Consider the following 22,359-nt stretch of genomic DNA (forward strand, 5'->3'; position numbering starts at 1 on the left):
ACTCATACATATGAAAGAAAAAAAGCTTTTTGTAGTTGTTGCCATTAGAAGACAAAACGTAATATAGTCTAATATTAACTACGCCTTTCGTAAAATGGAAATTTATATAAAAAAAATAACAACAGCAAAAACATTGAAAAAGAGCATTAGTTCGTTGATTTGTTACAACAAAGGTCGGTGCTGTTGAATGCAATGAACTCTGTAAAGCTTTTTTCTATTGCAATTGTTGTTGTGGTTAATGCTGTTGTTATTAAAAAAGCTTTTTGTAAAACTGCAAGCAGCATATACTATAGAGTGTGGGTTTTGCTTGCAATTTTTTTTTTCACTGTTTCTGTTTCTATTTTATATTAAATTTATTTTTAAACATTTCTAGGAGCTGGTGACCTTGTTTTCTATCACACTTTATACTCTCAAATTCGGCTGTAGAATGAGAGAATTGTTTTAAACCGGGCTAAAAACAACAAATAATTGAAAAAAAAAAAAAAACGCAATTTTGAGGTAGGTCCAAATGAAAAAATGAAATATATGACAATATTCTATGCACAACACAGTTAAATAAAGATTTTCTTAAATGCACATAAAAAGCTTTCATTTACAATGCAATTTTTTTGCTAAAAGTTTTTTAGTGTTGATTTTTTTGTATTTTTTTCTGTTGCAATGTTTAATGAGTGTCAATAACCTGTAGTTGCCATGAATTTTTCTTGTACGATTTCAGTGTTTTTTTTTTATTGTTGTTGGTGTTGTTAGCTTGTTTTTCTCAAAAAACAATTGAAAATATATTTAAATTTTTATTGTAGTTGTCTTTTCCTTTTGTAGGGTTTGGTTAGTTTGTGCGTTTTTGTTTTGTTTTGTTTTTGTATTGGAAAAAGGGGGTAGAAATCGTTAATTTAAAGGTTATGCAACAGTACTTGTTGTTGTTGTTTGTGTGCAACTACTGTACAAAGAACTTTCTAGAAATTTCCATAGAGGATTCTTTTTTCTATAAGCAAGGAAATATGGTTTTTTAAAGGAATTCTGAATAAATAATTGAGAAAATATATATTTCGTTCTGAAAATGATTTGTGACAAACAATTAATAGGAAATGTAGTCAAATAGTCTTTACTACGGTTTCTAGCCTAGTCATATCGTAGTCTACAGTATAGTCTGTAGACTAGTCTATAGTCTAGTCTATAGTCTAGTCTATAGTCTAGTCTAGTCTATAGTCTAGTCTATAGTCTAGTCTATAGTCTAGTCTAGTCTAGTCTATAGTCTAGTCTAGTCTATAGTCTATAGTCTATAGTCTATAGTCTATAGTCTATAGTCTATAGTCTATAGTCTATAGTCTATAGTCTAGTCTAGTCTAGTCTAGTCTAGTCTAGTCTATAGTCTAGTCTATAGTCTAGTCTAGTCTATAGTCTAGTCTATAGTCTACAGTATAGTCTGTAGACTAGTCTATAGTCTAGTCTACAGTCTAGTCTATAGTCTAGTCTAGTCTAGTCTATAGTCTAGTCTATAGTCTAGTCTATAGTCTAGTCTATAGTCTAGTCTAGTCTAGTCTAGTCTAGTCTAGTCTATAGTCTAGTCTAGTCTATAGTCTAGTCTAGTCTATAGTCTAGTCTAGTCTATAGTCTAGTCTAGTCTATAGTCTAGTCTAGTCTATAGTCTAGTCTAGTCTATAGTCTAGTCTAGTCTATAGTCTAGTCTATAGTCTAGTCTATAGTCTAGTCTATAGTCTAGTCTAGTCTATAGTCTAGTCTATAGTCTAGTCTAGTCTAGTCTAGTCTATAGTCTAGTCTAGTCTATAGTCTAGTCTATAGTCTAGTCTATAGTCTAGTCTATATGTCTAGTATAAAGTCTAGTCTATAGTCTAGTCTAAAGTCTAGTCTATAGTCTAGTCTATAGTCTAGTCTATAGTCTAGTCTAGTCTATAGTCTAGTCTATAGTCTTGTCTATAGTCTAGTCTATAGTCTAGTCTATAGTCTAGTCTAGTCTAGTCTATAGTCTAGTCTATAGTCTAGTCTATAGTCTAGTCTATAGTCTAGTCTATAGTCTAGTCTATATTCTAGTCTATAGTCTAGTCTATATTCTAGTCTATAGTCTAGTCTATAGTCTAGTCTATAGTCTAGTCTATAGTCTAGTCTATAGTCTAGTCTATAGTCTAGTCTATAGTCTAGTCTATAGTCTAGTCTATAGTCTAGTCTATAGTCTAGTCTATAGTCTAGTCTATAGTCTAGTCTATAGTCTAGTCTATAGTCTAGTCTATAGTCTAGTCTATAGTCTAGTCCTATAGTCTAGTCTATAGTCTAGTCTATAGTCTAGTCTATAGTCTAGTCTATAGTCTAGTCTATAGTCTAGTCTATAGTCTAGTCTATAGTCTAGTCTATAGTCTAGTCTATAGTTCTAGTCTATAGTCTAGTCTATAGTTTAGTCTATAGTCTAGTCTCTAGTCTAGTCTATAGTCTAGTCTATAGTCTAGTCTATAGTCTAGTCTATAGTCTAGTCTATAGTCTAGTCTATAGTCTAGTCTATAGTCCTAGTCTATAGTCTAGTCTATAGTCTAGTCTATAGTATAGTCTATAGTATAGTCTATAGTCTAGTCTAGTCTAGTCTATAGTCTAGTCTATAGTCTAGTCTATAGTCTAGTCTATAGTCTAGTCTATAGTCTAGTCTATAGTCTAGTCTATAGTCTAGTCTATAGTCTAGTCTATAGTCTAGTCTATAGTCTAGTCTATAGTCTAGTCTATAGTATAGTCTATAGTCTAGTCTAGTCTATAGTATAGTCAGTAGTCAAGTCTATAGTCTAGTCTATATATAGTCTAGTCTATAGTCTAGCCTATAGTCTAGTCTATAGTCTAGTCATTAGTCTAGTCTATAGTCTAGTCTATAGTCTAGTCTATAGTCTATTCTATAGTCTAGTCTTTTATAATCTAGTCTGTAGTCAAGTCTATAGTCTAGTCTATAGTCTAGTCTATAGTCTAGTCTATAGTCTAGTCTAGTCTAGTCTAGTCTAGTCTATAGTCTAGTCTATAGTCTAGTCTATAGTCTAGTCTATAGTCTAGTCTATAGTCTAGTCTAGTCTATAGTCTAGTCTATAGTCTAGTCTATAGTCTAGTCTATAGTCTAGTCTATAATCTAGTCTATAGTCTAGTCTATAGGCTGGTTTATAGTCCGGTCTGTAGTCTTCTTTATATTCTAATATATAGTCTAATCTAGTCTAGTCTATAGTGTAGCCTATAGTTTAGCCTTTAGTCTAGTATATAGTCTAGTCTATAGTCTAGTCTATAGTCTAGTCTATAGTCTAGTCTATAGTCTAGTCTATAATCTAGTCTATAGTCTAGTCTATAGTCTGGTTTGTAGTCCGGTCTTCTTCTTTATATTCTAATATATAGTCTAATCTATTAGTATAGTCTAGTCTACAGTATAGTCTATAGTTTAGTTTATGGTCTGGTTTATAGTCCAGACTACAGGCTAGTCCATATTTTAGACTATAGTCTAGCTTATAGTGTAGTTTGTAGTTTAGTATATTGTGTATATTCAAGTTTCTAGGCTAGTCTTTAGTATAGTCTTCAGTCTATCTTAAGTCCAGTCTAAAGTCTCACCTCTAGTCTGGTCTTAAAGCTAGTATTTGGTCTAGTCTATTTTCCCGTATGTTTGAGAAACCTCTGACAGTTTTCATTCGATATCAAACGAAAGTTATATAGTAACTCCAATAAATGACTACTTAACAGTTTTGTTTCAAAATCGAGCTTCAATTTCAAAATGTCAATACTTTTGTTCAACAAAATGTAAATATTCTCATAAATCAAAGAGTCATTTAACTGTAAATGATGGTCACGCGCTAAACTGTTCAACAACCTTTAAAAATATGTACAAAATTAAAAAAAAAAAAATGAAAACAAACTTAAAGCTAATTTGCTTATAAATCAAAATAAATTGCGAAAAACAAAATTCCTTTAAAAAATTTAACTATAAAAAAACCAAAGTATTTAAATAATTGTATGCTCAGTGTCTACAATAAAATGCTCTACCAAAAGGCATCTGTTTTCTAAAATGATTATTTAGACAAATTGTTTGTTTGTATGGTATACAATAAAATCTGTGTTAATTTAATATAAAGAGGCTTTTTTAAATTAATAAACACAAGCAGATTTATAAGTAAATAGAAAATGAAAACGAATATATATAGGCCTCTTTCCAATTTTTTTTTCAAAAATTTTTCCACCTTTAATAAAAATATTTTTTTTTTAATAAACTACATGTACTTGAAAAAGTTTATTGCACGTTTAACCAATACAATCTATGTAATTATTCGTGTTTATAATAAACAGATTTTAAGAGATTCTTTTCATTATTAATAGTTTTATTTTAGGGATTATTTAAAATATTAAAGGAAATGAGGTATTAAAATTTATTAAATAATGTTCTTTTTCATTTTTTAGTTAAAGAATTATAAGCATATGTTAAAAACTTTTGATTTTATAAATTATTTAGGGGGTTGATTGTGTTAAATTATTACAATGACTGAGTATGTGTTTTATTTGGTCAATGAAATTTGGCAAAATATCAAGTTTAACGAAACCATTTGTAGATAAATGAAAAGGTTTAATTTGTTAGCTTCGAAATACTATAGTTCAATAGAAGAAGGTGCAAAATATGATAAAAGATAATAATCTCTATTAGTCTAAAGTCTATATTCTATTCTATAGTCTAGTCTATAATATATTCTATAATCTAGTATATAGTCGACTCTATAGTCTAGTTTGGTATATGGTGTAATCTATATTATAGTCTATATAGTCTTCTTGTTGTCTTGTCTATATACTAAGCTAGTCTACAGTCCAAGTGTTCTAAAATTTTGTAGAGTCTTCCTATTTTACGTCAGTTATTTATTGTGCCCACAAGAAATTCGACGAGACAGATAATTTTTATCATAATCTAAGAATCGATTTAAAAAATTCTTAATAAATTAATTTAATTCTATTATTTATAGCCGCCCTATACAAGTTTCAAATAAACAGCAAAATAAACAAATAAATAAAAAAAAAACTGAACAAAAAATATCACACAATTAACAATTTTAAATATAGAAAAAGATATTAATTAAACTAAAAAGTTTAAGTAAAATGAATCATTTATTTGTTATAAATAAAACTCTGACAAGAAACCCAGTAAGAAATTTGTCATAAATTATGAATATTTGGTTCAGATAATCTACTTTAATTTGATATAACTTTATATTGCTGGGTTATTATTAAATATTGCTAATTATAATAATTATTGTTTATAAAACGCTTTTCAACTTTCAGGAATAAAAATAGCCGGGGAATTGTTTTGTTTAAACAATTGTTAAAAATTATAAATAGCAAATACAATAATAAAAAAACTGATTAAAATTATCTTGTAATTTTGTTCTAAATGTTTTGCGTCAATTGCCGCCACAAAATGTAAGTGGGTTTTAAAAAAATAAAAAAACTTTCCAATTTATTTATAAAAAAATAATTGGTTTGGGAAACCTACAAAATTTTATTATAATTTCAAAGAATATATTATGGATTTCAACACTTACCTTTCACGCAATGGCATTAAAATGCCAGCACCCATACTGGACACCTTCATTGGTATCTTAACACTATCGGAATCACTGCCACTTTCTGCACCCGAGCCACCACTACCGCCAGCTGTTTGAAGCTGACATTGAGCTTGATGTTGTTTGTTATTTTGGTGTTGATATTGTCTTTGATAATTATTAGTTTTACCATTACAAATAGTATTGCCATTGCCCTGTTGACGACCGCTTGAATTGGGTCTTTTAGCATTGCGTTTCTCTTGACCAGATACAGGTGTTTGTTGACCTGTAGCTGAGACTGGTGCCGCTGCTGCTGCTGCTTTTGCTGCTGCCATAGATACTTTATCAAATGCTTTGTAACCTCCATCGCTTTTAGCGTTAACGGTTTGTGCATTTATCAAGTTGTAACCCATATTTTCAGTTTCACTAAAATGCCCATCACCATCCGCACTACCGGCATCATCACTTCCAATACTGCCAGAGACCAAAACATCCATATGGTTTTCATCAATACCCAAGGGCCCAACTGACAGTTGTAGTATACCTGCAGCTGGTGGCGGCGGCTGTGATTGTCCACTAATGCTGCCATTGCGCTGTTGATGTTGCTGCTGATGCTGTTGATGATAGAAACCCTTTTGATAGAATTGCTGCGAATGATTATTGTTGTTGCAATTGTTGTATTGATGCCCGAATAATTCCACTCCCACAATATTAATATGGCTGCCACTATCAAATCCTCCTTCTTCTCCTCCTCCACTTGTTGTACAGACGCTAACGCCTCCGCCGCCACCACCGCTGCCGGTAAGTACGTTTTCGTTGACGCCTCCTTCAAATCTTCCTTTGCCACCAGTGCTAGTACCTGCACGTAATCTTGCCGACGTTGCGTTATTTGTTGCACCTGTGCCACAGATGCCAATTGTTGCTCCAAATTTAGTATCCCGATGTGTGCCATCTAATGAAATATTCGATAGAAACGAGATCGCAGCCAGTCTGCGCCTGTGTCTCGTTTTATTGAACGAACTACTTGCCATTAGGCAGTAACAATTGCTTATAGATGCTTTTTTCGTGTAAAACAGCCGACGGAGAGAAAACTTCACACGGTGTTTTAATTTACAAAAATTACAAAAAAAGTTTTTTCTTTTTATAAAAAAAAGTTTTAAATTTAAATGCTTTTTAAATTTGTGCGCTGATTTTTTTATATTAAGATTTAAACACTTTTTAATACAATTTATTAAAGGAGCGTGACTTACAACGATCGTGTTTAAATTACTCTTGTATTCTCTCTTGGTTGGTACTCTTTTTAAGGAGACTTTTTGCTCTCTTGGTTAAAAATCTTGCGTTTAAATTATGTGGAGTTTTAGCTAAATGCTGGATCAAATTTCTTTTTAAATTTACAAATTGTGTTTTCTTGCTTAGAAAATTTTATTGATTTTTTAATAAACTTTTTAATAGATTTTCAATAATTTGGTATTTTAATGTAAAGAGAGTGTTGGTGCTGTTTTTTGCAAGTTTCTTTAAAGAAACTTGTGTGGCTTTAAATCTTTGGTTGTGAATTTATATTACAGCTGTCAAAAGGTCTTGATCAACCAATATCACATAAACTTTATAGTCTTTAAATTAGAATTAAAATTACTACTAAATTTTAAACTTAAACGCGACATCTTGAATGATTTTTTCAAACAAACACTTGACAAGAAGTAAGAAAATGCACAAAAAATTAAATTGGTTAAAGTTGATTTTGTTAAGTTTTTTTGTAATTATTGATTATTGTGTTTTTTTGTAAGTTTTGGTTTAAAAATTCAGTTGCCGCTGTTGTTAATGCAAACGTCTGTCTGCTAGCAGGTTTCAATATGATTTGCCGGAAAATTCTGGAAATATAGAAAATATATAAAGAAAATAAATATCTGTGTATGAGTGTGTATGTATGTATAAACATATATTGAGCAAAGTTAGTGTGTGTGTGTATAATAACGTGGTATGGAAGTGGAAGTAGATAAAATAGAAATATAAAAGTGCATAATGTAACTGAAAAAAAGAAATATGTAGAAACGTACAATTCATACTCTTGTATACTTAAAGATAAAGCTAGATAAACTATGCAGTCAGAGAGACCCCACATTAAAGAAAAAAATAAAACTACTACAAACCGGGTAGTTGGTAGGCAGTCTGCTTGCATTTGCACTATTTGATAGCAAAACTGCGAAATAAAGTGAGAGCATAAAGGAAACAAAGTAGTTTGTAGGAGAAGCAAAGCTTTTAAACAGCCGGTTAAAGGATTCATGAATGGGTTCTAAAAATGTAAACAAGAGTTGTTTACTTTAAAAGAGAGCAAGCTTAAAGCTGCATCTCTTTTATGTAATACTCTTTTATTTAGAAAACTATACTATATATTGCACTGTAATGCTGGGAAGTTTAATAGAGTTAAAGCTTTAGGATTCTTTTAACTAAAATGGGTGGTTTTAGGGTTAAATTTAAAATAATATGAACACTTTTAATTAAATTTTTATGCATAATGCTGTAGTTCTTAAAATATTTAGTTTTATTCTTAAATAGAGATTTCTAATCGATTTTCAACAATAAACACTGTTTTCTTCAATAGAAGAGAGTGAACCAGGAATTCATCGCCCGACTGCAGGATTGCGAAACATTAAAGAGTAATATTACTTGATTTCAAGTTATTCCGGACGTGCGGATTTTCTTGCGAATATTGGCATTTCACAAACAAGAGAAGAGATCAACAGGTACAAATGTTCAATCTGTGATTAACTTTTCGATCATGCATAAATCACCTGCATAATGGCGATGATCAGTTGGTCAGTAGTTTATAGTCCAAGAGCTCTGCTATAGAACGCAATTGCAGCGGTTGTTTACAAGTCATTTTAGAACTGCCTATATCTTTGCGTATTACCTTGACAATATTGGCATTTCACAAGCAGGAGAAGAGATCAACAGATACAAATGCTCGATCCGTGATTAAATCTTCGAGCATGCACAATCAACAGAAATCACGTGGTCGTACAACCCACTACGATCATAAGCCCGGATTATCGTCAAGAGTTTTGCTATATAACACAATTCCAACGATTATTGGCAACTGGTCTTATGAGCTTCACGTTAGAAGGTTGAATCTTCTGAGAATCTTCCTGCAGTCTGATGCTCTCTCTTTATAATATCACAAAGGGATCAATTAGATGGATTCAGTGATGTGATATACTCATTCTGATAACCTAGTCTAACCATTCTTTCTACTAACTTTGTGTTACGTTGCTCTTTGTATTTCCCTTAATAAAGTATTCTGTCACTATGCTCATGGATGTCATAACGTCCATGACCACTCTTTCTATTTAATAAATTTATGGATTATGCTATTTTTTCAATATTCCCATTCTCAATTCTATACCCTGTTTAAAAGAGCTTTTTCTCAGACAATTTTTTTTTAAACAATGTGAACATAATATGAATAACCCAAACAATTGTTAACTAAAGTTGGCAACAGTTTGTTTTAACATTTATATTAAAGTATTTACACTTTAATGCCAATTGATTGTTTTTTTTTTCTTTCTTCCCAGTAACAAAGTCTTAAAAAGTATACAATACTCAAGAGACTTAACGGCGTGTTATATTTTTTTCCAGATGCCGGTTACAATTTTTGTAATGCATTTTGCTTCTTTTTTTTTTTTTTTTTTTTTGTATTACTATGGCAAAAATTTTCCAAAAAAAAAAAACAGTTGTTTATATTACACATGCATATATTCACAACGAATGGAGAGTGGTTACAGACATATTGTATATTTTTGAAATGTATGAGTATGAGTATTGTGTGTGTTTCCATTCTATACCCTCATTTTTGCCGGTTTCTAAGCATTTGTTGTCGTGCATTTTTATTATTTTCTAAATAAAATAAATATTTCATTCTAAATTATAAGAAAGAAATGTATAATAATAATGCCGGTGTTATATTTATTTAGATTGGTATTGTTTGCTTGTAATGAGTTGCGTTTTAGAATCTATTTTAGGAGCTTAAACATTGACTGAGCTATTATGAATCATATATTGTTAAGGTAAAGTAGTCTAAATATACATATAAAAAGTTAGTGAGAAATAGTTTTAAGTTTTATTACTTTATATTTTACGCTTTAAGTTAAATTAAACAAGATAAAGTTTGCAAAAAGTTAAGAAATTTTAAATTGCCATTTAAATTATTAAAATTTTCATAAAAAATGGAATGTTATAAATATTTTATTACAAATTTTAGGAATATTTTTTGAAAAGAAACTTTAGAATATAATGAATTAAGAGAAAATTTTCAATAAAAATTTTGTTTAAAAGAAAATTTTCACAGAAAACTGTTAAATAGAAAATTGTTTAAAATTTTTAAAATAAAACTTTGTTCAATAGAAGATTATCACATTTATTCACTCAATAAATGATTTTTAAATTTCCTTCAATCGAACATCATCTTAAAATATTTTGTTCAAAGGAAAACTTTTAATGAAAATTTTGCTTAGAAGAAGTTTTTCACTGAAAAATTTGTTCAATTAAAGTTTTTTAGTAAAAATTTCGTTCAATGGAAAAACTTTTTTTTAAAAATTTTATTTTAAAGAAAACTTTTAATGAACATTTTCTTAGAAGAAGTTTTTCACTGAAAAATTTTATTCAATGAAAGTTTTTTAGTAAAAATTTCGTTTAACATTTTTCTATTAAACGAAATTTCTTTAAATATTTTGATCAAAAGAAAACTTTTAATGAAAATTATCTTTCCATAGGTGTTCTTCACCGAAAATTTTGTTCAAAAAAAGTTTTTTTAGTAAAAATTTCATTCAATAGAATTTTTTTTTTAAATATTTTCTTTAAAGGGAAACTTTTAATGAAAATTTTGTTCAATAAAAGCTTTCCAAAAAAAATTTTGTTCAATAAAACTTATTATTACAATAGAAAATTTTCATGGAATATTTTGTTCAAACTTGTAACGAAAATTTTGTTTAGAAGAAATTCTTCAAAATCCTTAAAACCTAATTATCAAAAACCACTTATTAATTCATATAAACAATATTTACCCTTTTCCTTAGAACTCATATCACAAACTCCTTGCTTCCAATAAATCACTCCATTTTGTTTAATTCATTGCAAAACACTTAACTTTTTGAAAAATTATAAAAATTTTTAAACAATTTTATTAAAATTAAATTAGAAAATAATTTAATTAATAACAGCTCCATTAAATGCAAATTTCACAAACGTTTATTAAGAATTACAACTTTCAAAATCTTGCAAAATTTGTATGTGTAAAGAAAACCTTTTTACTTCAACTTTTCAATTCAAACTAAGGAGTTCTTATTACAACTCCAAAGTATTTATACCCAACAAATAATATTATGAAAACGAAAAAAAAAAAAATATTTCTAAAAAAGAGATTTCATTTAACAAAAAGTCTACATGCATTCATACATTACGATCGTTTAAGTTTGTTTAGATTTTGGTTGGTTGTTTTCAATCTCGTACGATCGTCGATCGTTAGTTTAGTAGGTAGAGAGCCGGCAGTAAGAAGAAAATAAAAAGCACAAACAACAATCACTACAGAGTTTTATAGTGATATCTAAAGAGTGTCTCTTTTTATATAGAATATTCAATAGTAGTGGTAGTAGTAGTTGAAGTGCTGTAGCTGGTTTTGATTTACTTTCAGTCAAGAGCTACCTCACACTAACTTACTCTTTTCATTCAACTAAGAATTACGAAATGAAGACATAAAAAAAATTGTGGACAAAAAAAACCTATTTCATTTTTGTAAACAAAGATATTAGCAAAGCAAAATATGAAAAACAAAATAAAAAACTAAATATGCTTAAATTGTAAACAAAATTATGAAAAAAAAGAAACTTAATTCTGGTTAAAAAATACTTTAAAAATATAGCAATTATGTTGTCAGGTTTTAGGAAGGAAAAAATAATTCAACCTAAATAGAATTTGGAAATATTATGATGCCATACTTTCTAAGAACTACTCTAGAAGGTTTCTCTGTTTGACCGCCACTTTTTCTATAGAAAATGTATAGAAAAGTTGTGTATTTCAGGGCCACTTTTTCTATAGAAAAGTTGTTTGTTTAATAGTCAGTTTTCCTATAGAAAAATTTTTTTCTATAGAAAAGTTGTCTGATTGACAGAGAAACTTTTTCAATAGAAATGTCCTGTATGTAATATATTTTTTATAGAAAAGTGGTATGTCACAAGTAACTTTTTGTATAGGAAAGTTGTGTGTTTGACAGCAACTTTTTCTATAGAAAAGTTGTGTGTTTGACAACAACTTTTTCTATAGAAAAGTTGTGTGTTTGACAGCAACTTTTTCTATAGAAAAGTTGTGTGTTTGACAGCAACTTTTTCTATAGAAAAGTTGTTTGTTTGACAGCAACTTTTTCTATAGAAAAGTTGTGTGTTTGACAGCAACTTTTTCTATAGAAAAGTTGTGTGTTTGACAGCAACTTTTTCTATAGAAAAGTTGTGTGTTTGACAGCAACTTTTTCTATAGAAAAGTTGTGTGTTTGACAGCAACTTTTTCTATAGAAAAGTTGTGTGTTTGACAGCAACTTTTTCTATAGAAAAGTTGTGTGTTTGACATCAACTTTTTCTGTAGAAAAGTTGTTTGTTTGACAGTAACTTTTTCTATAGAACGGTTGTGTGTTTGACAGCAACTTTTTCTATAGAACGGTTGTGTGTTTAACAGCAACTTTTTCTATAGAACGGTTGTGTGTTTGACAGCAACTTTTTCTATAGAAAAGTTGTGTGTTTGACAGCAACTTTTTCTATAGAAAAGTTGTGTGTTTGACAGCAACTTTTTCTATAGAAAAGTTGTGTGTTTGACAGCAACTATTGTCTAGGACTTGTTTTTTAATATTTATTTTTGCTAAATAAAACAATAACAACCCACTACTTATTATATCATGATAACAAATTTAAAAATGACGTATTTCAATGACAAGCCAAAAAAAACTTTTTGTTGCTAATTTAAAAAATAGATGTAAAAACTAATTTATTTTGAGAAATTCGTAAAAAAAATAAAGAAAAATTGCATGAATGAAAACGACAAATGTAATTGTGCCAAAAAATTTCAATTTGTATTTATTAATATGATTGTAATAAAAAATAAGTAAATTAAAATAAAAAATGTATTAATTAGTTTAAAAAATATGTACATTTTTAGTGAAATGTCTCAATAGAACAAAATTTTTGTCTTAAACAAAAATTTCGAATAAAATTTTATATTGTACAGCATTTGAAGCATAAATTTCTCTATTCAACAATCATGGTATTGTACTTTTTCTATAGTGTAAATATTTTAAAACTTTTAAAATAAAAATATTCTAAAATATTAATCCCCAATTCTCAAACATAATTGACAAAGTTCTTTATAGGGTTTTAATAAAAATACTGTTTATATTTTGGATTTTCCGAAATTTCTAATGGGTTTTCTTAAAATTCTAATCTAGCAAAGAATATCCAAAATGTGCCTCATACTTTTATTTTGGGATACTGATTCAAAACATTCCAAAAAGTCTGTATCAAATGTTGATATTTTGAACACCACACCAAGAATAATTGCAACAACATCAAGTTAGTCATATAACGCTGCTACCAGTCAGCCTGCCTGCCATTCATCTCGATAAAAAACAAGACAATAAAAACATTGTCCAATAAGAATGAGAATGACTACACATCACGTGACCATGAAAACAATACGATGGCAAAGGAAAAATACAAGAAAATCTGTAAAGTAACTAATAAACCGGCTTTCAAAATTCTGCCAAGAAAAACCCCGACATAATAAACAAAATAAAGAAAATTCAGGAAAACATGCCAGCAGGCGATGTAAGCTAGAAAGAGAAAAGGCTACACAGAAAAAAGGAAGTGAAAATTGTGGAAATTATATGAGGAAAATCGATTACTGCCTAGTCTAGGTAATGAAAACAAAAATATACTAAATTAATAATGAAAACAAAGGATTTATTTGTAACCATAAGGCATATTTAGCAATTTAACTTACCTTAGTTATTATATTTTTTTATTAATAATTTCCAAATTTTGTTAACAAATTTTGGTTTTTTACAAGTGTTTCAAACGTACCATTTTGGCAAATAAATTTTTATAAATTTAATTTAAGCAATATAATAAAACAAAACACTGCACTTTTCTTTTAAAAATAAAAGTTAAAAATTTTATATTTTTTTCTTTATAACAGGAAAATTACTTTTGTAACCAGTCGCAGAACATTTCTTATTTGCTTAAGCTTTGTATGTAAAATGACTCGTTTATTTTCTGGATTTTCTTTAACTTGATGATGAATTTTATATTTTTTGCTTTATACGCTTTTATGGTTATATATTTTTTTAATTTTATCTTTTACTTTGTTGTATATGTGATGTGTGTTTGCTTGGAGTGCTGGTTGGTTGGTGGAGGTTCTGCAAGTTGCGTAAAAAATTTCCGATTTTTTGCTAAACTTATTTATTTGTTTAATATTTTGCTAATTTTTCATTTAATTTATTTTACAATAAACTTTATTATTTATTTTAATAGATTATTTAAATTTTTAACAAATTTTCACGCGTTTAATGGTATTACTCGTCAAATTATAACTCGCCTGTGGAAAAATATAAAATAAAGTGAAAAATTTTTCTTATTTTTGTTCATTTGTTGTTTTTGACAGTTCTCTTTTACTCATACAATGTTGCTTACTATCTCAAAGAAAGAAAATTTTCGTAAGCTTAAAAATCGCTTAAATTTTATTATAGCGGTAAAATGTCCTCTTTAATTATTTACTTTTTATAAGAGAACAGACATAAATGTTTACATATATTATTTTAATGTTATTAGTAAATAAAATTATATTACTACATCTTATAATAAAATAATTAACATTTTTACTGTTTTATTGCAGTTTAACTACGACAAAAGAGTTTTTAAGATTTCGTTTTCCAACACTATGTGAAAATAAATGAGAAGCACTATTTACAGTTTGAAAATCATTGCTGTCAAACAGCTGTTAAATATTTGTTAACAGCTGTCGGCCTTTGACAGCTAAACGTTTTATTTTTTGTTTGCAGCGTCTTTTACAAGAAATTTTCGTAAAATTTATAAAAATTTCTAAAAACTATTTAATAAAAATAACAAAAATTTATTAAATATCTCTGCTTTAATATGAGCAACAATGATGTAGGCTCTTTGGCCATGGAAATAGATTTTGTAAGAACAAATATTTTCACTTTAAAAAAACTATTACTCACATGTGTTTTTCCCTTTTTCACCATGGAACTCTAGCCCGAGGAGGATGTTCCCTATGAGGAGGAGATTTTGCGTAATGCCTACTCTGTCAAACACTGGTTACGTTATATTGATCACAAAGCCAAGGCGCCCAATAATGCTGTCAATATTGTTTACGAAAGAGCGCTAAAGGAACTGCCCGGCAGTTATAAGATATGGTACAACTATTTACGTACACGAAGGAAGCAAGTACGTGGTAAATGTATTACCGATCCCATGTATGAGGAAGTGAATAATACTTTTGAACGAGCTTTGGTGTTTATGCATAAAATGCCTCGCATTTGGATGGATTATGGTTTATTCATGACATTGCAGTGTAAGATTACACGCACCCGGCATGTTTTTGATCGTGCTCTAAGAGCTCTGCCTATTACCCAACATCATCGTGTATGGCCTTTGTATTTGAAATTTGTGCAAAAATTTGATATTCCCGAAACGGCGGTGAGAATCTTTAGACGTTATTTAAAATTGGCTCCGGATGATGCTGAGGAGTATATAGAGTATTTGCTGAGTGTGGGACGTTTAGATGATGCTGCCCAGCAGTTGGCTAGTATAGTGGACAATGAACATTTTGTTTCTAGGCAGGGCAAATCGAATCATCAGCTTTGGAATGAGTTGTGTGATTTGATATCGAAAAATCCGGATAAAGTACATTCCCTAAATGTGGATGCCATTATAAGAGGAGGCCTGAGAAGGTAAGTGGGCAAAAAATCGTTGAGTCTTAATATAATATTTTAATTTTTTTCCAGATACACCGATCAATTGGGACACTTGTGGAATTGTTTAGCCGATTATTATGTTCGTTCTGGTCTCTTTGATAGAGCTCGTGATATTTACGAGGAAGCCATACAAACGGTGAGAACCGTACGTGATTTTACCCAAGTTTTCGATGAATACGCTCAATTTGAGGAATTGTCCTTAAACAAACGCATGGAGTTTGTGGCAAATGATCCTAATGCTACCGAAGAAGACGACATAGATGTAGAATTGCGCTTGGCACGTTTTGAACATCTTATGGAAAGACGTCTCCTGTTGCTGAACAGTGTTCTATTGCGTCAAAATCCTCACAATGTACACGAGTGGCATAAACGTGTTAAATTGTATGAAGATAAACCTCATGAGATCATCAATACCTACACTGAGGCTGTGCAAACAGTGCAACCTAAATTGGCTGTGGGTAAACTTCACACTTTATGGATAGAATTTGCGAAATTCTATGAATCCAATGGTCAGGTGGAAGATGCTCGTGTGGTATTTGAACGGGGCACTGAGGTGGAATATGTTAAGGTAGAAGATTTAGCCAGTGTTTGGTGTGAATGGGCTGAAATGGAAATTCGGCAGGAGAATTTCGATGCAGCCCTTAAACTCATGCAAAAGGCTACGGTTATGCCTAAACGCAAGGTAGCCTACCACGATGACACAGAAACTGTGCAAATGCGCCTATACAAATCGTTAAAGGTCTGGTCCATGTATGCTGATTTGGAAGAATCATTTGGCACCTTTAAGACTTGCAAGGCTGTCTATGATCGTATAATAGATTTGAAAATCTGTACACCACAAATCATCATTAACTATGGTCTGTTCTTGGAAGAGCACAATTACTTTGAGGAGGCCTTTAGAGCTTATGAAAAGGGTATTGCTCTCTTTAAATGGCCTAATGTTTACGATATATGGAATGCTTATCTCACCAAATTCCTTAAACGGTATGGTGGTTCTAAACTGGAAAGAGCTAGAGATTTATTTGAACAATGTTTGGAAAATTGTCCTCCAGAACATGCCAAATATTTCTATTTACTTTATGCCAAATTGGAAGAAGATCATGGTTTGGCCCGGCATGCCATGGCGGTATATGATAGAGCTACTAGTGCTGTCAAGCCTGAAGAAATGTATGACATGTATAATATATTTGTTAAAAAAGCAGCAGAGATTTATGGTCTGCCTCGCACTAGAGAAATCTATGAGAAGGCTATTGAATGTTTACCCGAAGAAAATATGCGTCATATGTGTGTAAGATTTGCTGAAATGGAAACTAAATTGGGAGAAATAGACAGAGCGAGAGCGATATATGCACATTGTTCACAGGTTAGTTTTAAATTAGATTTTTAGTAGAAATGTATATTAACATAAATTTCTTTTTTTTAAGGTCTGTGATCCCCGCATTACTGCTGACTTTTGGCAAACCTGGAAAGAGTTCGAGGTTAGACATGGTAATGAAGATACCATGCGTGAAATGTTGCGTATCAAACGTTCTGTACAGGCCACTTATAATACCCAGGTTAATATGATGGCTGCCCAATATATAGCCAACAATACACCAGCCGATGCTGCCGGCGGTGATGCTATGCGTATGCTGGATGCCAAAGCAGCCGAAGCAAATAACCAACAAAAAGATAAACTACCACTCAAACCACAATCATCCACAGCCTCAAATATTATGTTTGTACGAGGCGAAACACAAGGTGGTTCTGCTAAAGATAAAGTTGTTAATCCCGATGAAATTGATATTGGCGACAGTGATGAAGACGAAGATGAGGATATGGATGATGATGATGAGGAAAATAATGAAACTAATGATGCACAAAAAGTCACACGTAGAGATGAAAATGATGTGATAATGAAGAAGTTGAAAATAGAACAAAAGTCTATACCATCTAAAGTGTTTGGCGGTTTAAAACCTGCTAATAATGATGAGGACGATGATGATTGAAGAGTGTTATTATAAAAGGAAATATATATAAAAAAGATTTATTATAAAGTGCAAGTTATGTTTGTGAAGAGTGTTGAAGTGTTTATTAAGTTTGGATTTCTAGTGTGAATTATATATAGATTTTTGGCAACCTTCAAATTATTAACACAAATCCCCAATTACAATTAATTTTTGTTATCAATAAAGTTTACGCTCAGTATGTCTAGCAAGCTTGGATACCTTGGTTTTTCATCGCCTTTAAATTAACAGCAAAATTTAAGCCAACTTAAAGTTAGCTTTATTTTTTGCAACCCCACAATTAATTTTTGTTTTTTCAATAAATTTTATGCTCATTTCGGTTAAGTTTTTGTTGCCATATAGTTTCTTTTCTTGTTTTTAGTTATTGTTGTTAACATTTGTTAAAAGTTTTTGTTGTTGTTTTTGTGTGTTTTGTTTTATATTTATGTTTTCCTACAAATGTTGTTTTGTCTTGGTTGTTAGTTCTGTATGTGTGTGTGTGTGTATGATGTATGTATGTTCACATGTCTCACAAATTAACCTAAATCTCAGCCATAGAACATGGCGGTTGACATGCATATTAAAACGTTGCCACTGCTTTAATAACAAAATGTACATGTGCTGTGTCTTTGTGGCCATGGATGTGTATATGAGTCTATGATGATGATGATGAGTGCATAAGTGTATAGAATATGCAGCTGATGCTGTTGCTTGTGCTTAAAATCTCTGTACAAGACAAGCCGCAAATTATGCAACTACAACAAGTAAAGCACATTCTAGCCAATATACCGATCTATGAATGTGTGTTTGTACACAAAACTACTCTACCAAAAAAGACATTTAGCAAAAAATACACATGTAGTTGTTAGGAATTGTATTATAAAGTACAGTGGATATACTTGTGGAATATATTGTTCCTGCTGGAATGTTATGAAGCAGATGTAGTTTTTATTTTGAGAGTCGATCACAGCACACTTTTAGGGACTCTCATTTTATGGGTATTTTCAACATAAGCTAAAATTCCTATCCCCCTAAAACTTTTGTATAGACTTTTTCCAAAATTTGTTTGCTAGCAAGATAGCGCCAATCATCCCACTGTGCAATGTCATTAAAAAGCTGGTGATGATGATGGTGGTGATGTTTTCATGGTTCTTCTACTTCTGCTGTTGATAGCGACATGTTAACATTGTAATACATTGTTGCATCAAGAAAATAATGAAAGATAAAAGTTAAACAGGCTGGGAAAAAGAAAGAAATAAAATTTCCACTCCTATTCACACATACACACAGATACAGACACCATTCTAACATAAACATAAAAAGGTAAACAAGAAAATCTGTAAACAAAGTTGTTTTTTTTTCCTTTCAACTTTTTCTTCTTTTCATATTTGCTGCTACTCGACTCTGCTTAGTTGTTGTTTTAAATGAGGCAAAACATTTGCTTTTGTTGCTTGAAAATTAAGTCGTGAAGCTCCAAATGAAGTGTAGAGGAATAATGATTTTTTTGCCGTTCATCTTAAAACATTAAAAAATTCATGCATATTTCTACGTAATTTTAAATCTTTGTTTGAGAAATTTTCTGTATGAAAACATGACAATGTATTGTTAACTTCCGTTTCCTTTTTTATGAGCTTCATAACTGTTTCAACACACACTCACACATATGTACATATACACATTGTTGTTGTAGAGTGTGTTATCTACGTTTTGTAAGCCATTTTCATTGTTTTAATATTCACGTTAACTCTACTGCTTCCTTCTAAAAATTTTTGGTTTGAAAATTTTTTCTTTTTTTTTCTGTTTAAAAATCTGCCAAAATTTTTGCCTTGCTAAGCATTGTCTCCAAAATTTTTGCATACCTCTACCTTAACAGAAATGAAAAGAATTATGTTTTACCCACTCGGCTAAACTTACTACATATATAGTAAAGTCATAATAAAAGTACTAGTAGTAGAAATAAAACAGTAACGGAAAATTTCATGGAAATGCTTATCCGTTTAAAGTCATAAATACAATGCATTGTAGGCTTATCACTGGCATGGTTATAGCAAAAACTCTAGCAACTCAAATGGCATTGTTTTAATACTACTTTTTTCCCCCAAAAACAAAAGTGTCTTTATCTGGTACCAAAAAGTAAAAAAAAAAATCTACAAAAAACTTAATTACCTTTAAAAATTATGATTTTAAGCACTTTTCTTTTGAAGTTGCTTACAAATGGTAAAAAACAAAGAAAAAAATATACCAAGTAGTTTTTCTTAGAAAATTCCTTATCATTAAATTAATAGCAATTTTTAACATAAAACCACTAGAGTATTTTTTCTTCCCTTTAGCAATAGAAATCGACAATTCTTGAAAAAAAAAGATTGTTCAAATTCAAATTGTTACAAATTTTTTTCTTTTTTACACTTCATTAGACAACGACAATCGTTATGGCAAAAAAGCCACTTCCTGCCACTAATTAGAGCAGATTCTCCGGGTATACGTTGTTTGTGTGTCTAAGTGTTCCTTTCCCCAAAAATAACACTTTAACTTTTAAGGCAAATGTCTTTATTTCTTGTACTCTTGTGTCTTGTGGAAAAATTCAAATTTGAACACATAAAATTACAAAAATTAACCGCCTTCTATGTCGCAAATGAATGGAAATAATAGTGAAAAATCTTAAAAACAAATAAAAGAAAGACTAAAACGAATTGAGAACACTCTACCGTTAAGGAACGGTCTATAGTCCTGACTATAGAAAAGTCTATAGTCCTGACTATAGAATAGTCTATAGTCCTGACTATAGAATAGTCTATAGTCCAGACTATAGAATAGTCTATAGTCCAGACTATAGAATAGTCTATAGTCCAGACTATAGAATAGTCTATAGTCCAGACTATAGAATAGTCTATAGTCCAGACTATAGAATAGTCTCTAGTCCAGACTATAGAATAGTCTCTAGTCCAGACTATAGAATAGTCTATAGTCCTGACTATAGAATAGTCTATAGTCCAGACTATAGAATAGTCTATAGTCCAGACTATAGAATAGCCTATAGTCCAGACTATAGAATAGTCTATCATCTAGACTATAGAATAGTCTATCATCTAGACTATAGAATAGTCTATCATTTAGACTATAGAATAGTCTATCATCTAGACTATAGAATAGTCTATCATCTAGACTATAGAAGAATAAATATTCCAGATTATAGTCTATAGTCCACACGAGAGAACGTTGTATAATCGAGGGCCTACAAATTAATCGAAAAGTGTACTGTGTGGGACCCTGCACATAAATATAAACATTTTATTCAGTTACTTTAAAACGTTACTTTTAGCACCCAAAACCAAATATAACATCTCTAAATGTTTAACAAAAATTTCTTAGAAAAATAACACCCATCAAAAAATAAGTTTTTTTTTTCTTCTTCTGTCGTCATCATTATCACAACTACTCCTACAACTGCTATAAATAATCATCACTACCACAAAAATTTTGCACAATTTTGCAAGTGTTTTAGTGTATGTATCCTTTAGATACTTCTGAGTAAGTGTGTATGCTAGTATTAAACAGTATGAGTGCATTGCAAAATGCAATCATAAGTCATTTGTCTATTATTATAATTTGTTAACATTTTATAAAAAGCTACACTTGGCAGTTTTTTGCAGCAGCAACTAAATTTTTAACTTTGTTGTGTGTGTTGCATAGTTGGGAAGATGGTTGGTTGGTTGCCTTAAAAAAACTCTTATTTTTTTAATGTTGTTGTTGTTTGTTAAAGAAAAATTAGTAAAAAGAAACTTCCTTTTTAGTGGCACTAAAGAAAACATTTCACTGCTTCTCTCAAGTCATTTGCAAAGAACTTGAAACTTTTCTTTAAAACATTTTTTTTTGCATTCGTTCTTAAGAAATTTATTTTAAAAAAATTATAACAAAATTTTCATTTATTATAAAAATCAGCAGTAGTAGTAGTAAAAAAAATAGCAAAACGAAAATTATTCGCGTTGAAATTTGAGTAATGAGTTTGAAAATGTTTTTTTTTTTGAGTTTATTTTTAATTTTTAGCTTTAAGAACCACTTCGCAGCCAATGCAAGCCAGGCATCACTGCTATCAACGTAACATTCAATTTTTATACTTAGTTTGAACAACTCTTAACTTTTTTATAATTTTAGTAATAACAATTAAATGTTAATTATTGATATTACATATTGATATTACTATAGTCGGGACTATAGAACAGTCTATAGTCGGGACTATAGAACAGTCTATAGTCGAGACTATAGAACAGTCTATAGTCGAGACTATAGAACAGTCTATAGTCGAGACTATAGAACAGTCTATAGTCGAGACTATAGAACAGTCTATAGTCGAGACTATACAACAGTCTATAGTCGAGACTATAGAACAGTCTATAGTCGAGACTATAGAACAGTCTATAGTCGAGACTATAGAACAGTCTATAGTCGAGACTATAGAACAGTCTATAGTCGAGACTATAGAACAGTCTATAGTCGAGACTATAGAACAGTCTATAGTCGAGACTATAGAACAGTCTATAGTCGAGACTATAGAACAGTCTATAGTCGAGACTATAGAACAGTCTATAGTCGAGACTATAGAACAGTCTATAGTCGAGACTATAGAACAGTCTATAGTCGAGACTATAGAACAGTCTATAGTCGAGACTATAGAACAGTCTATAGTCGAGACTATAGAACAGTCTATAGTCGAGACTATAGAACAGTCTATAGTCGAGACTATAGAACAGTCTATAGTCGAGACTATAGAACAGTCTATAGTCGAGACTATAGAACAGTCTAT

General features: G+C 30.3%; 2 protein-coding genes across 3 annotated transcripts in view; one reads left to right on the top strand and one right to left on the bottom strand.

Annotated features, from left to right (window-relative positions):
• The window catches only part of LOC119613513 (CDK5 and ABL1 enzyme substrate 1), a 39,890-nt gene extending 25,681 nt beyond the window's left edge, over positions 1–14,209 (bottom strand). The window contains exons 1-2 of one of the 2 annotated variants that reach the window (XM_037969547.1): positions 13,581–14,209; positions 5,547–7,414 (exon numbers count right to left, since the gene is read on the bottom strand). In XM_037969547.1, coding sequence (XP_037825475.1) covers positions 5,547–6,577 — 1,031 coding nt within the window. In that variant the 5' untranslated portion in view covers positions 6,578–7,414; positions 13,581–14,209. The remainder of the gene's footprint in view (positions 1–5,546; positions 7,415–13,580) is intronic. The other variant, XM_037969541.1, reaches the window with a different exon arrangement.
• A 371-nt stretch (positions 14,210–14,580) lies between these two features.
• Positions 14,581–17,699, top strand: LOC119613502 (pre-mRNA-splicing factor syf1 homolog). Its single transcript, XM_037969532.1, has 4 exons — positions 14,581–14,776; positions 14,852–15,549; positions 15,604–16,936; positions 16,998–17,699. The coding sequence occupies exons 1-4, from the start codon at positions 14,732–14,734 to the stop codon at positions 17,559–17,561; spliced, it is 2,640 nt and encodes an 879-aa protein (XP_037825460.1). The 5' UTR covers positions 14,581–14,731; the 3' UTR covers positions 17,562–17,699.
• The last annotated feature ends 4,660 nt before the right edge of the window (positions 17,700–22,359 follow it).

Source organism: Lucilia sericata, unplaced genomic scaffold (genome assembly GCF_015586225.1).
Source record: "Lucilia sericata isolate MDLA Ls3-8-SP2 unplaced genomic scaffold, ASM1558622v1 Contig000039F_arrow, whole genome shotgun sequence".
Classification (NCBI taxonomy): domain Eukaryota; kingdom Metazoa; phylum Arthropoda; class Insecta; order Diptera; family Calliphoridae; genus Lucilia; species Lucilia sericata.

Excerpts from the sequence above, each read along its gene's own strand:
- LOC119613502 (XM_037969532.1), top strand. The coding sequence starts at position 14,732 with ATGAGCAACAATGATGTAGGCTCTTTGGCCATGGAAATAGATTTT. Across the intron at positions 14,777-14,851 it reads TGGCCATGGAAATAGATTTT|CCCGAGGAGGATGTTCCCTA; the intron begins GTAAGAACAAAT and ends ATGGAACTCTAG. Across the intron at positions 16,937-16,997 it reads TATATGCACATTGTTCACAG|GTCTGTGATCCCCGCATTAC; the intron begins GTTAGTTTTAAA and ends CTTTTTTTTAAG.